The following is a 13,939-nucleotide window of genomic DNA, read 5'->3' on the forward strand; positions in this document are numbered from 1 at the left end:
AGGAAGTAAACACTAACAGGGAGTGAACACTAACAGGAAGTGAACACTAACAGGAAGTCAACACTAACAGGAAGTGAACACTAACAGGAAGTGAACACTAACAGGAAGTAAACACTAACAGGAAGTGAACACTAACAGGAAGTAAAGACTAACAGGAAGTGAACACTAACAGGAAGTAAACACTTACAGGAAGTGAACACTAACAGGAAGTAAACACTAACAGGAAGTGAACACTAACAGGAAGTGAACACTAACAGGAAGTGAACACTAACAGGAAGTAAACACTAACAGGAAGTGAACACTAACAGGGAGTGAACACTAACAGGAAGTGAACACTAACAGGAAGTAAACACTAACAGGGAGTGAACACTAACAGGAAGTGAACACTAACAGGGAGTGAACACTAACAGGAAGTGAACACTAACAGGAAGTAAACACTAACAGGAGTGAACACTAACAGGAAGTGAACACTAACAGGAACCAGCCGTTGGGGGGGGTCCTGCTGGTGTGTTTAACGTCGCAGAACAAAGCGTGACCCGTCTCTTAAACTTATGTCAGCCACAGATCTTATTTCCAGCTATTTTCCAAAACCCTACGGAGAAATCCCTCTGACTCTGAGACGAGGGAACCGGATGTTGTAAAATGCTAGCTCACTTCCGGGTTTTCGGACTCATTCCTGCACCACTGTAACGTAACCACAGTTAAGGAACACAGTGACATCACTATGAAACACTCAAATAGGGCCCCTTTAACTGACTCCACTTTTACAATGTTGTTAGTGAAAAGATGTTGAAGCATAGTTTTGATAATGTCATCGACTGGTTTGGATTCAACCATTAAACCCAGTAAAGGGTCGCCCTGGTTCTGCAGCAGCTCTGGAGCCGCTGGGCTTCTTTAGTATCTGCACTTGTATTGACTGCCAGGGCAAACAGCGACACACACACAGACACACACGCACCATGAGGCTTCAACCGCCAGCGCCCGTCATCAGGGACCTGGCGCTCACATCCCTGTTGTCATGACAACCGGCCACCGTCATTTTTTGGCTTGGGAAACCAGAGGATATCTGTCCCGAGGTCTGAAGAGAAATGCATCGTCAGGACCTCAGGGTTCAGTTTATCATCCTACATGAACACTCTTCTATACTTTATCAGAGTGTGTGTGTGTGTGTGTGTGTGTGTGTGTGTGTGTGTGTGTGTGTGTGTGTGTGTGTGTGAGAGAGACACTTTGCAGACGAGTCTCTTGGTGGTTTTGTCTTCTTCGCTCCATTTGCATCTTCTATCCTCTGCAGGTCTTTTTATCTTAAAGAGCGTTGGGTTTGTGTGTGTGTGTGTGTGTGTGTGAGTGTGAGTGTGAGTGTGAGTGTGAGTGTGAGTGTGAATGTGTGTGTGTGTGTCGTCAGCTAGCAGGAATGCATGGGTACCGCCAAAGCTAAGATGGCTGCCAAGCGCTAAGATGGCTGCCAGGAATCCACAGAGAGAAGGAAGCAGAGCGAGTGTGAGAGGAGGGAAGATGGACGGACAGGAACAGAAACCCTAACCCCGACTCGGCCTCCAGGTTCTGGTTTTGTCGTCTCGTCTGGGCTTTGTGCGGCCGGGCTGAATAGCAGCTCTCTGGCACGCCGGCCGCTGTCATGCCACCCAAGAATAGGACTCTGATCTGGGCTGGAGACGGGCCCGTCTGAATTCAGGAGACTCACAAGTTGTTTTAAAAAGAGATTTGTTCCAGCGGCCGTCAGAGGTGGAGAAGAACTCAGATCCTGTACTTAAACTTAGAAGTAGGAATACTAAGTTTACTTTGATGCTAATACTTTCTTCTTTTACTGTGACAGAGTATTCCTACACTCTGGTACTTCTACTTTACTCAAATACTAGATCTGAGTACTTCTACTTTACTCAAGAACAAGACCTGAGTACTTCTACTTTACTCAAGTACAAGACCTGAGTACTTCTACTTTACTCAAGAACAAGACCTGAGTACTTCTACTTTACTCAAGTACAAGACCTGAGTACTTCTACTTTACTCAAGTACAAGACCTGAGTACTTCTACTTTACTCAAGTACAAGATCTGAGTACTTCTACTTTACTCAAGTACAAGATCTGAGTACTTCTACTTTACTCAAGAACAAGACCTGAGTACTTCTACTTTACTCAAGAACAAGACCTGAGTACTTCTACTTTACTCAAGTACAAGACCTGAGTACTTCTACTTTACTCAAGTACAAGACCTGAGTACTTCTACTTTACTCAAGAACAAGACCTGAGTACTTCTACTTTACTCAAGTACAAGACCTGAGTACTTCTACTTTACTCAATTACAAAATATGAGTACTTCTACTTTTACTCAAGTACAAAATCTGAGTACTTCTACTTTACTCAAGAACAAGACCTGAGTACTTCTACTTTACTCAAGAACAAGACCTGAGTACTTCTACTTTACTCAAGTACAAGACCTGAGTACTTCTACTTTACTCAATTACAAAATCTGAGTACTTCTACTTTTACTCAAGTACAAGATCTGAGTACTTCTACTTTACTCAAGTACAAAATCTGAGTACTTCTACTTTTACTCAAGTACAAGATCTGAGTACTTCTACTTTTACTCAAGATCTGAGTACTTCTACTTTTACTCAAGACCTGAGTACTTCTACTTTTACTCAAGATCTGAGTACTTTTACTTTCACTCAAGATCTGAGTACTTCTACTTTCACTCAAGTACAAGATCAGAGTACTTCTACTTTTACTCAATATCTGAGTACTTCTACTTTTACTCAAGATCTGAGTACTTCTACTTTTACTCAAGATCTGAGTACTTTTACTTTTACTCAAGATCTGAGTACTTCTACTTTTACTCAAGATCTGAGTACTTCTACTTTTACTCAAGATCTGAGTACTTTTACTTTTACTCAAGATCTGAGTACTTTTACTTTTACTCAAGATCTGAGTACTTTTACTTTTTCTCAAGATCTGAGTACTTCTACTTTTACTCAAGATCTGAGTACTTTTACTTTTACTCAAGATCTGAGTACTTTTACTTTTACTCAAGATCTGAGTACTTCTACTTTTACTCAAGATCTGAGTACTTCTACTTTTACTCAAGATCTGAGTACTTTTACTTTTACTCAAGATCTGAGTACTTCCTCCACCTCTGCCTACGCTGCATTTAATAACCTGAACCGACTTGGCTCAGCCCGGCCTTAAAGCTCCAGTGGGGTTATTGGGCTGAATGCTGTATTTACATATTTATATATTTGTATTTGTATATTTGTATTTATATATTTGTATTTATATATTTATATTTGTATACATTTAAACGATACAACCATAAAGTCCTGCAGGCTGCATGACGCACACGGAGAAGAGCGGCCAAAGAGGAGTGTGGCTCGCTGCCCGCGGCTCCTATAGAGAGGAGGTAAACACTCACAGGAGAGGCAACACAAGCACCAGAACACACCCAGTGCACAGAGTCTGAGCCCCCCCGACTCAGAGTCAGCAGAGCAGAGGCTTCTGGGTAAAAACTTTACACAACTTGCCCCGTCAGAGGCCTTCGCTGAAATACAGTGTGTGCGTGAGAGAGAAGCGAACAGAACTCTGACGCTTTCAATCCGGGGTTAACGTCTGTGATCTCAGACCCGTGTGTGTTTTCCAGAATACACACTTCCTGTCAGCACCGATGGAAAGTACATTCACTCCAGAACGGTACTTCAGTTTAACTCTGGGGGGCTTTTTCTGTTCCTTCATACTTTCACTCTCCAACATCAATTTCTCTCTTGTAATCCATCCTTACTTTTACATAAATACAGTCATTTGATTACATGATTTATATACTGTGTATATATATACTTCTTAATTAATGAATAGTACACAAAGTATGCAAACTGTGACTAATTACATCATGAAAATCAGGACATCAGAAATCCTGTATTGGTCCCTCAGCGGGGGAATGCACCAAGACGTCTTGAGTTGGAGGAAGATATGTTACTTTGTACTTCCCTCCATTTACACAACTCTAAAACCACATGGTATGATGCGGTACTGCACTACCAATCTGTAGTACGTATTCAAAAAAGTAAAGGAGTAATGCGACACCAATGGACTGTGGTATTACTACCGACTGTAGAGTCGTTTCTCCCCCACAGCGTCATGTTTCCAGTACTTGCTTGAGTGTTTCCATTAACGTCTCACTCGTGCTCCACTCCAGATCAAACTCCATCATGGAACTTTTACTCCGCTTCTTCAGTTTGAAGCCTGTAGTTATTTTATGTGATGTGCAGCATATATACTACTCATTTCATGGGTATATTGCCTCTTTCCAACATAGGAGAAATCTACTTCCCTTTTTATGGTTATGGAAGAGGTAAACTGCTGAGTCATTCCCGGGTTTTAGGACTCATTCCTGCACCCCTCTTCAACACAACACTTTGGGAAAGAGGGGGCATTCCCGATAGAAGGATGAAGCGGAATGGAACCTTCGGAAACAGAACAGCAGACTCTCTTCTTTGGTGCAAGTTTATTACATTGTTCCTTTTTCCGAAGGTTTCATTTCATTCTTCCGCTAAAGACTTTGAAGACCTCCCAGTTCAACCGGACTAAACTAGGCTGGTGTGAACGCGACCGAAGACATTCTGCATGCTTCTGAAACTCGGGTCCATTTTTGTTGACAATACTTCTGTAAGATTTTGAACTCAGGACTTTTAAACTCTGGCATGTTAGTTGTTAGACGCTTTTATCCAAGGCGACTCACATCGAATAAAATAAATGTAATTTAAAATAAAAAGTACGACTCTCTCAAAGAAGGGAAAAGTGAAAGTGAGATTGTGGAATAATAATTAAAAATAGTAAAACTCAGGTAAATAAAAATGTGAAATCAAACATTAAATATTTAATAAAAATACAAACAGACAAAAGACGTTTTAGTAAAAGTGTGCAATAAAAAATGAATAGAATCACAAGTACTGCGGAACCCCCACAGGAGCAGCTTGGGCTGAAGGTCCCCAGGGACACAGCCGCATGCTGACTGCAGGGGGATTGAACCGGCGCTCCCCTGATCCTAAGATGTGGCACTATCCCACAGCGCTATAGCCTCCCAGTACTTTTTCCAAACCTCAGTCAACTTTCTCAACAGTTCCTCCTGATTCTCACCCCCACCCCCCCCCCCCACCTCTCTCTGGGTAATTTCCACCTGACTAAACATCTCTCCCTCTTTTTTTGTGTCTTCCAGAACAATCAGGACAATCAGACAACTCAAACCAGCAGGGGGACACAGACGTGAAGCCCCCCCCCAACGGCGAGTTTACAGCCCGGTTGCACACACGCATGCTTTAGACATGTTTGACATACCTACAATCACACACACACACACACACACACACACACACACACACACACACAGGCCTATATTATGGTAAGGGGAGCCCATGGTACTGTAGTGGGTGGAGTGGGGGGGTTCGCTGGGACTCATAAATCACACTGACGTTATTGGAAGATGGGAACCACATGGCGGCCGCTGAGCAATGACCTCATCGTCCTTGCTGTGGTGAACCCGGAGGACAGAGTGAAGGGGGCGGGGGAACATGAGATGGGGGGGGGGTAAGGGAAGTGATGGACGGATGGAAAGATTGTTATTATTCTGTGTTTAAAATTTCAAATGCAACTTTTATTTATATTTTAAATGTTTTAGTCTATTTTATTTGTATTATTTTATTGCAGATTTCATTTTATTTGAATGTGATTCTGATTCTCTGTCTGTATTTCTCCTGCAGGTCACTTGAGTTTCCAGGACTGCTTTGTGACTTCAGGGGTTTGGAACGTGGCGGAGCTGGTCCGAGTGTCACAGAGTGAGTCCCAGTCTCTCCTGGAACACCTGAATGGTGACGTTACACCTGTAGCAAACGTCTTCTGTTTGAAAGGATAGAGTGGTGCAGGAATGAGTCCTACAGCTGGAAACAAGTCGGCATTGTAGCACTCTCCTGTCCTCTTGTGTGGAAGTCAGTGAGGTTGAGCGTTATTGAGATAAATAAACTAAAGATTATTGTGTGTGTGTGTGTGTGTGTGTGTGTGTGTGTGTGTGTGTGTGTGTGTGTGTGTGTGTGTGTGTGTCTCAGCCCCGGTTGCTACAGCGACCGGTCCGAACTTCTCCCTGGCCGACCTGGACAGCCCCGGATATTACAACATCAACCAGGTGACGCTGGGCCGACGCTCCATCACCTCCACCCCCTCCACCAGGTACACACACGCGCACACACACACACACACACACACACACACACACACACACACCTGCTCAAAGTGCACGTTTCCCTGTACTAACACTCTTCTCTTCTTAACTCTGTAACCTCTGAAGGGGCCGTACACACACACTCATTCCCATTTAGTGGTAGCCAGCTTAGTGACCCCAAAAATGTTGAGGACCCCAAAGTTTAATGACAGAAATGTATAGTAGGGGTCTCCAGCACATAGAAACTGCCGGATGCTAACCTGCGTATTTTGGGCAGTTAGCACAATTAGCATAAATTGCGTAATGGCATACGTGGACAATAGTTCAAAAATAGGCCGATTCAGACAATTCTGAGTGGTTCTGGGGGTTATTGTGGATGCTGAATCTATTTCTGGCAGTTTCAGGATCCAAAATGGCAGTTTTAACCAGAAAATGGTCATATTGGTACTCCCATTGGGCTAAATTTGACAACTTTTGGGTCGAATTTCAAGTTTGAGAGGACGCTCTTTGCAGCTCAGTCAGTATGAAAGAAATAAAAACCTTTTAGAACATGGAAACAAGTCACTGTAGAGACACTCAATCCTGATATCACCCTGAAAATGAGTTTAGTATGTCCTCTTTAATACCTAAAACAACTCCATGAAGAAGTGGTGATGGTACGGCTAGCTGTTAGCCTCATTAGCGCCTTACACTGCTGTATTGTTTATGCTTGCTCTGCTTTTTGATTGTGCTTTCTCTCCCTTTTCTTCCTCCTCTTCATCACCGCTAACCCTCTTCATTCCCTGTGATCTGTCCGTCTCTCTCTCTGTTTTTGTGTCTCCGTTACTTCCCTCTTCTCTCTCGCTCATCTCACGCTGCAGGACTGAGATGGAGCTTTATGCAAGTCTCCCACGGAGGTAGTTACACTCATTACAGAACCTCTCCCCTGATGCTAATGTAACACAGAGCCCTGCATCACACACACACACACACACACACACACTGCTGTCACACAGAAATGCACACGAGCGAGCACATATTTAAACATTTTGGATCGCTTTACGTTCACGAGAGCCTTTCATTTTATTGGTCACAGATGTATGAGTCTATAAGAATCTGCTAACACACGCACAAATGAGTTCCAGCGTCACTACACACACACACACACACACACACACACACACACACACACACACACAGATCAGTTTCTGCTGCGGGCCGGTGTGTGTACAGCACGCTGAATGAAGTCAGGCCTCCTGTTTGTCTCGCTGTCTCCAGTCGGGATGCTTCTCCCCCTTCGGCTCAAACATAATACGAAAAGAAAACATCGCAGGGGAAACCTCCACGTTTGGAAATTTGAATAACTATTGATTTCAGGGAGATGCATGTCTGACTGCAGGGGGAATATGCACCCATATACTGTCCTCAAATGCCCCCACAAAGGATGTGCATGCATACATTAGAGCCCCATTAGAAGTGCCCGTGAGAAACCAGCAACATGCACGCTTAGGAACAATGGAAGATCTCTAAAGCCCTGAAATGAAATCAAACAACTCTTTTCTTTCCCTCTAAAACAAACAAGGAGAGTTTATCTAACAAGCACATTTCAAATCAAGGCAAAGTGCTTTACAAAGAAACATTTTGACATATTTAGGCAACAAAAACAAATGATAAAATCCCATTTTGGCTTCCTGTTGTCGAGTTAAATGTGCCGCTTTTTTAACGGTTTTATGTCGTAATTTGGGGTTATTTCATCTAATTGCCACAAAAATAACACGGATGATTTCAACCTACTTTCTTCTTGAAAGAAATGAATGATCACTCTTACCATGACCACTTGAATTCTGTGGGTTTTTTGTTATTAATAGCATCTGGTGTCATTATGTGCTGTCATTAAAACCATTCAATGGTCCCAAAACCACTCAAACTAAACTTTGACACAAACCAGTCCATGATAACCCATTAAAAGGTTTCTCTGATAGTCAAAGTCATTCACATTTCTGCCTTTTTAAACTCAAAATGAAGGTGAATTGTGTGTAAATGAGGTACTATTGACAATAAATGACCAAAAGGAGAGTAAAAGTTGTGGTAATGAGTTTAAATGAAGTTTGCTTTAAAGGTGTAAACCTAAATTGGAAGATGATTTATACTATACGCTTTATAAACCAGGACTGAAGCTGCACATTTGATGGAAAGACGGCATTAAAAAAACACAAACTGCTCATTAAAACCAACTGAAACAGAGCAGGACGTGTGTAGAACAACCTCACTCTTATTTTTCCTTTCAGCTCCAACAAGCGTAAGTCCATCGACGACAGCGAGATGGAGAGTCCGGTGGACGATGTGTTCTACTCGGGTCGATCCCCGGCGGCCGGCAGCAGCTCTCAGTCCAGCGGCTGGCCCAACGACGTGGACGCAGGTAGTGCCGCTAGCACCCCCCCCCGACACATCGTGCAACCCTAACCCCAATCCTGGAGCTGGTCCACATCAATCAGACACATTTTACAGATGTTTAAAGCTAGAGAGAGGCTTATAAAACTTCAACATTGAACTTTAAAGCGCCTGAAAACACTTTTATTTTAACATTTAATTTGCATTTAGTTAGAAATCCTGATTCACTTTCTTGATTTAGGGTTCGAAGAGAAGTTTGATACCAATTATTCCTCTCATGTATCTCTCTACAAGACAGAACATCTTCATTTCTCTCTAAGTATTATATTGTCCTAAACTTAAAAGAGGTATGTCTATCATTAAGTAGTCTGTAGCTAGCTTAGCTTAGCATAAAGACTGGCTTGGCTCAGGAAACACTCTCCATAAGTACCTCATGCAATCCCACTTTAATGTACGAATGGAAGCTTTCGTGTTGAGGGTTGAAGGAGAAGATTAATATTCGCTCGTTGATGTGAAGCTGCAGCTGGTTAGCTTAGCATAACATCAAGGCAACCACTAGCCTGGTTACAGAATCTGCCTAGCAGCTCTGCCTCTAAAGCTCATTAATCAGCACCGCATGCCTTGTTTGTTTAATCCGATCAAAAGTGCAAAACAATGCATTGTGGGTTTTTTTTGCGGGGGAATGTGCACAGTAATCTTTCTGCAGAGTAAACAAACAGAAAGCTTTAGAGAAACTGGAAGGCAGATTTATTTAGTCAACCCAGAGCCAGGCTAGATTTTTCCACTCCGTCTTCAGTCTTTATGCTAAGCTAAGCTAAGCTAACCGACTGCTGGTTGTAGTTGAATATGTACTTCAGAGAGTGGTATCAATCTTATAATCCCAGAAAAAGCAAATAGTTTAACTTCAGAAATAAACATCCTTAGCTTTGAAATATTACTGAACTTCATAAGAGCTGAAGCTTTAAGAGAACATGTGTTCAGGTGGTAATTTCCCACTACCTGATGTGGACCACAGCTCCCCTCCTCCCCCTCCACTTCCCTTTGCGTCAGTACTATGTTGTCTCCACCATTATCATCCTTAATCTCTTTCTACCCTCATCCATTCACAACTTCTCTAATCCTTAGTTTTCGAATGAGAAACACCAACATTTAAAATGCTAGCCAGGCTATCTGCCCCGTTCCAGTCCTTTTGTCAGCTAGCTAACCGGCCTTGGCTCAGCTACAACCAGCAACCACTTACCTTAGCAAGGACTGGAAATGGAAACAGTTACCTTACATGGTGTCTGTATTCTTCCAACTTAGTATAAATTAAACAAACAAGATATAACATGCTACCTTAGCTAGGTGATGACTCCTCTTTCATGCACTTTTGCTAAGCTAAGCTAACCGGCCTCTGGCTCAGCTACAACCAACAACCGTTACCTTAGCAAGGACTGGAAATGGAAACAGTTACCTTACATGTTGTCTGTGTACTTCAAATTTAGTACGAACAAAGCAAGGTATAGCACGCTACTTAGGATAGCTGTTTCCCGCCCTTTTCTTAACTGTAGCCTCAAAGTGTTGTTTTCACACTCTGGTTGAGTACAGATTAAACCAACAAGGTCCAACAGTTTTATGACTGAGTTTTTGAAGTACTGGTAGGCAGAGTGTGTTACGTTTTAGACAAAGCCAGACTAGCTATTACTCCTGTTATTACTGTTTATGCTAAGCTAACCAACTGTAGCTTCACATGTAGCGTACAGTAATGTCATTTAAAAGTAACACACATCCCTTTCACATTATTCCCTGACACAGTTTAACCTTCTTAATATGCAGTCTGTGTTTCCACCCTTCTTAAATCATCACCAGTCACCCCTTGGCTGTCATCATTGCTCACCGTCCTGATGGGCACCATGTGAAATGTATTTAAGACTTCATGTATATCTCTGGGGTTTAGCTGTTTAAAATGCATCACTCCCACTCACAGGCTGCCATTTTAAAACCCCCAGCAGTAATGATGTCATGATTTTACAGACCCTCGCTGCACTCTGTAACATTACCGTCCCTTGATGCCCATTATTTAACCACTTTCTCTCCCTCTCTGATTCTTTTCCCTCCGTTGTTAACTCTTCCCTTCTCCCCTGTTTGGCCTTTCAGTGCAGCACCATTTGGCCAGTGTGCAGGAGAGGAAGATTAAGCATGAGAGCGATGGAGTGCAGTTTCCTTACCATGGTTAGAACAACATTAAACCTTATATACATGCCGTGCACCACCCTGTATACCTCTCTCTGTCTGTGTGCTCCTTCTCTCTCTCTCTCTGGCTGTGCTGCCGCTGGGTGGGGTTGTTTCTGCCAGATGTCTGCTGTTGTCCGTTGTGGGTTAACCAAAGCCTTTTGGTCGCCCAGTAGCTCCATAACATGCACCGCCCGTCCGCCTCAAAGATGTTATTGTGGAAGCCGGGGAAGATGAAGACGTCCCCGATGCTTTTCGACACGTCTCTGAATCTCTCTAATCCTGACAAACTTGTGTTTTCAACGTCAAATTATGTGCATTATCATATCCCAGAAACCACAGTGTTGTCACACATGCATACAAACAGCTTTGAGTGGCGGTGTGAATCTGTCAGCGACGTGCAGCTAAGTGCTTTGGGTGTAATTTTGTTGCGCAGAGAGACGGAGTGTGTGTGTGTGTGTGTGTGTGTGTGTTTTGAGTGTTAGCCGCTTCATGCAGCCGGCTTTTTTAGACAGAACTGTTGAGTGCTGTCCAACTCAGCCTTTTTGAGAAACAGCGGCAGAAAAAAAACAACATACGACCCAAACAAACTGGACTGAAGGCGCTCAGGTGTGTCATCAAAGCACCGGGCCTTCTGTCTCCGAGACATGCTTACTCACATTTACTTATGGCGCACACACACACACACACACACACACACACACACACACACACACACACACACACACACACACACACACACACACACATATGTACATTTCACTCTTTCTCTGATTTACATTCACGCACACAAACACACACTCCCCAATCTGGAGAGGAGCAGCGTTCGGGTCCAGATGGTGCCTCCATGTGTCTACAGCGAAGGGAGCTACTGGGTTACAGCAGACATCTGTTCTGGTGCTGGTGCTGGTGGGAGTGGGAGTGAGAGATGAGGAGGGGAGGAAAAGGAGGGGAAGGTGGGAGGGTCTCCGCCTCCGCCTGCTCTGGAGGTGATCCTCTACCTGAATGAAAAGCTCCCAGGCATCGCAGGTCATCATGTAATCCATCATTAAGTCTGCTGTCTCTGTGCTCTTCTGCTGCTGCCTGCTTGCTGCTGCTGTTCGGGGGGGGGGAGATCACCAGGAGGGGGGAAAGGTGATATTGATATAGAACGGTGCAGGGGTGATAACCTCTGACCTTATTTCAGGCCAAAACACATTCAGAAAACCATTGACTTCCAGGCGAGGGAACAGGAAGTGCTAAAATGCTGACTCATTCCCAGGTTGAGCACTCATCCCTGCACCACTCTATAGAACTCCAGCTAATTGTCAGGTGTTGGTGTTGCTAACGTGTCCTTCAGCGAATAAAGTCTTTGTGTATGCTAATGAGGGACACATCTCGTTGTTGTTTTTATGCTTACCTGAATGACGTGTGTGTGTGAGCTTTTGTGTGTGTGTGTGTGTCTTGGTGCACGTGCTAGTTGGGAGGTGTTGTGTGGTCGCCAGCTTGTTAGCGTGGCAAGGCTAAAGGGTCATGGGAGCAATTGGCTTCCAGTCTGCCTGTGCAGCGTGCCAGCAGCAGAGCATCGAAATAATGCAGAACAAACAACTGTGTGTGTGTGTGTGTGTGACTCACACACACACACACACACACACAGATTAAGGGAGAGATCAGAGTAACTTCTGTTGGTTTTATCAGACGGAGCTTTCATTGGGCATCTGGGCCTCATTTGCCGCTCCTCGCTAAGAAGCAGATATTTGGGCGAGATAGGAGCTAATGAGGGGGAATCACAGAGACTAAAAACAATATGTATAATTTAAGGCTGTTTATGCATAATAAGCTGGTTATAATTGAACTTGTGCTGTGTGGTGGCACGCTCTCCTTCCTATACGTACCGCAGAGGAGGCGTTCAAACACACAACATGCTGTCTGAGGGAGGCCACTGTACGTTCTCTCACCCCGGCTCTCAGCACGGTTTATAAAACAGCTGCGTTTACATTTGGATTCTGAGAGGAATGCATCCATGAAAAACTCATATGTAGATACAGTCAAGACACAAGAAAACAGACTTAGATTTAGCTTAAGAATATATAATAAAAAGAGCTCAAATCTTCAGGAAAAATAACGACAAACTTTGTAATAAATAAATCTCAAAATGTAAAAAGAAAATCCAAAAATAGTTTCAACTCTCAAGGTTAGAACTCAAAGTGAAGTTGTAGGGCTCATTTTTGTTCCCAAATGTGGGAATTATTGTGCAGATTAGTACATTTTGATGCTAATACTTTTGTCATTTCCATGCATCCATCTTCTACCGCTTATCTGAGTCCCGTTAACGGCCTCAAACATCCCTTTCCCCGGCCACATCAACCAGCTCAGACTTGGGGAGTCCAAGGTGCTCCCAGTCCAGCATGGAGATGTAGCCCCGTCCACCTGGTCCTGGGTTTTCCTGGAACACCTGCCTAGGGTTAGGTATCCTTACCAGTGGCCAGAACCTCAGCTGGCTCCTCCCAATACGAAGGAGCAGTGGTTCTACTCCCAGTCCCTCCTCAGGAAAGAAATCACCCTATCCCTAAGGGAGATGCCAGCCACCCCCCAGAGGAACCCATTTCAGCCGCCTGTATCGCGACTTTTTAATTTACCTTATGAACAAAATGAATCAGGAGTTTGAGATGTAGTATTCTGGGACCACGATGAGTAATTCTTCAAATTCTGGTTATTTATTTGTATCGTTTGAACCTTTATTTCGCTGTAGTGTTCAGCGTTGTAATTTCCTGTATATTAAATTCAAATGGAATAAAGCCAGAAACACGAACGAACTTAAAGCATGTCGAGTCCTTCTGTCTTCACAGTTTAATAATTCTCTCCATAAATACTGTTTATCTCGCCCTGCTTATTGTATCCGCTCACATGCCGTCCCTCTCTGAACATAAGTGCCGTCGCCCACCGTCTTTGGTGCACAGCTGCCTGGAGCATTGTGGGTAAATAGTGATAAAACATGTCCCAGTGCGGCATTAGAGGAAAAGCTTTTCAGAAATCTGCTCCGTTAGACTTTATAAGCTCAGCTCGTTAAATCTATTTCCACGTCTCTTCGGGCCTCGTTGGAATTACCCTCTTCTTTATTTGTTTGTTTTATATGTGTGAATATCGTGTCGTTTACGGGAC

At 43.6% G+C, this 13,939-nt stretch overlaps 1 protein-coding gene across 10 annotated transcripts in view; it reads left to right on the forward strand.

Annotated features, from left to right (window-relative positions):
- The window catches only part of nfixb (nuclear factor I/Xb), a 175,881-nt gene that overhangs the window by 140,501 nt on the left and 21,441 nt on the right, over nt 1-13,939 (forward strand). For 8 of the 10 annotated variants that reach the window (XM_063904324.1, XM_063904332.1, XM_063904333.1 and 5 more), the window contains 5 exons: nt 5,222-5,287; nt 5,763-5,837; nt 6,105-6,225; nt 8,485-8,615; nt 10,724-10,798. In XM_063904324.1, the coding sequence (XP_063760394.1) occupies nt 5,222-5,287; nt 5,763-5,837; nt 6,105-6,225; nt 8,485-8,615; nt 10,724-10,798 (468 nt within the window). The remainder of the gene's footprint in view (nt 1-5,221; nt 5,288-5,762; nt 5,838-6,104; nt 6,226-8,484; nt 8,616-10,723; nt 10,799-13,939) is intronic. The other 2 variants (XM_063904329.1, XM_063904328.1) reach the window with 1 other exon arrangement.

This window comes from Eleginops maclovinus, chromosome 16 (genome assembly GCF_036324505.1).
Source record: "Eleginops maclovinus isolate JMC-PN-2008 ecotype Puerto Natales chromosome 16, JC_Emac_rtc_rv5, whole genome shotgun sequence".
Classification (NCBI taxonomy): Eukaryota; Metazoa; Chordata; class Actinopteri; order Perciformes; family Eleginopidae; genus Eleginops; species Eleginops maclovinus.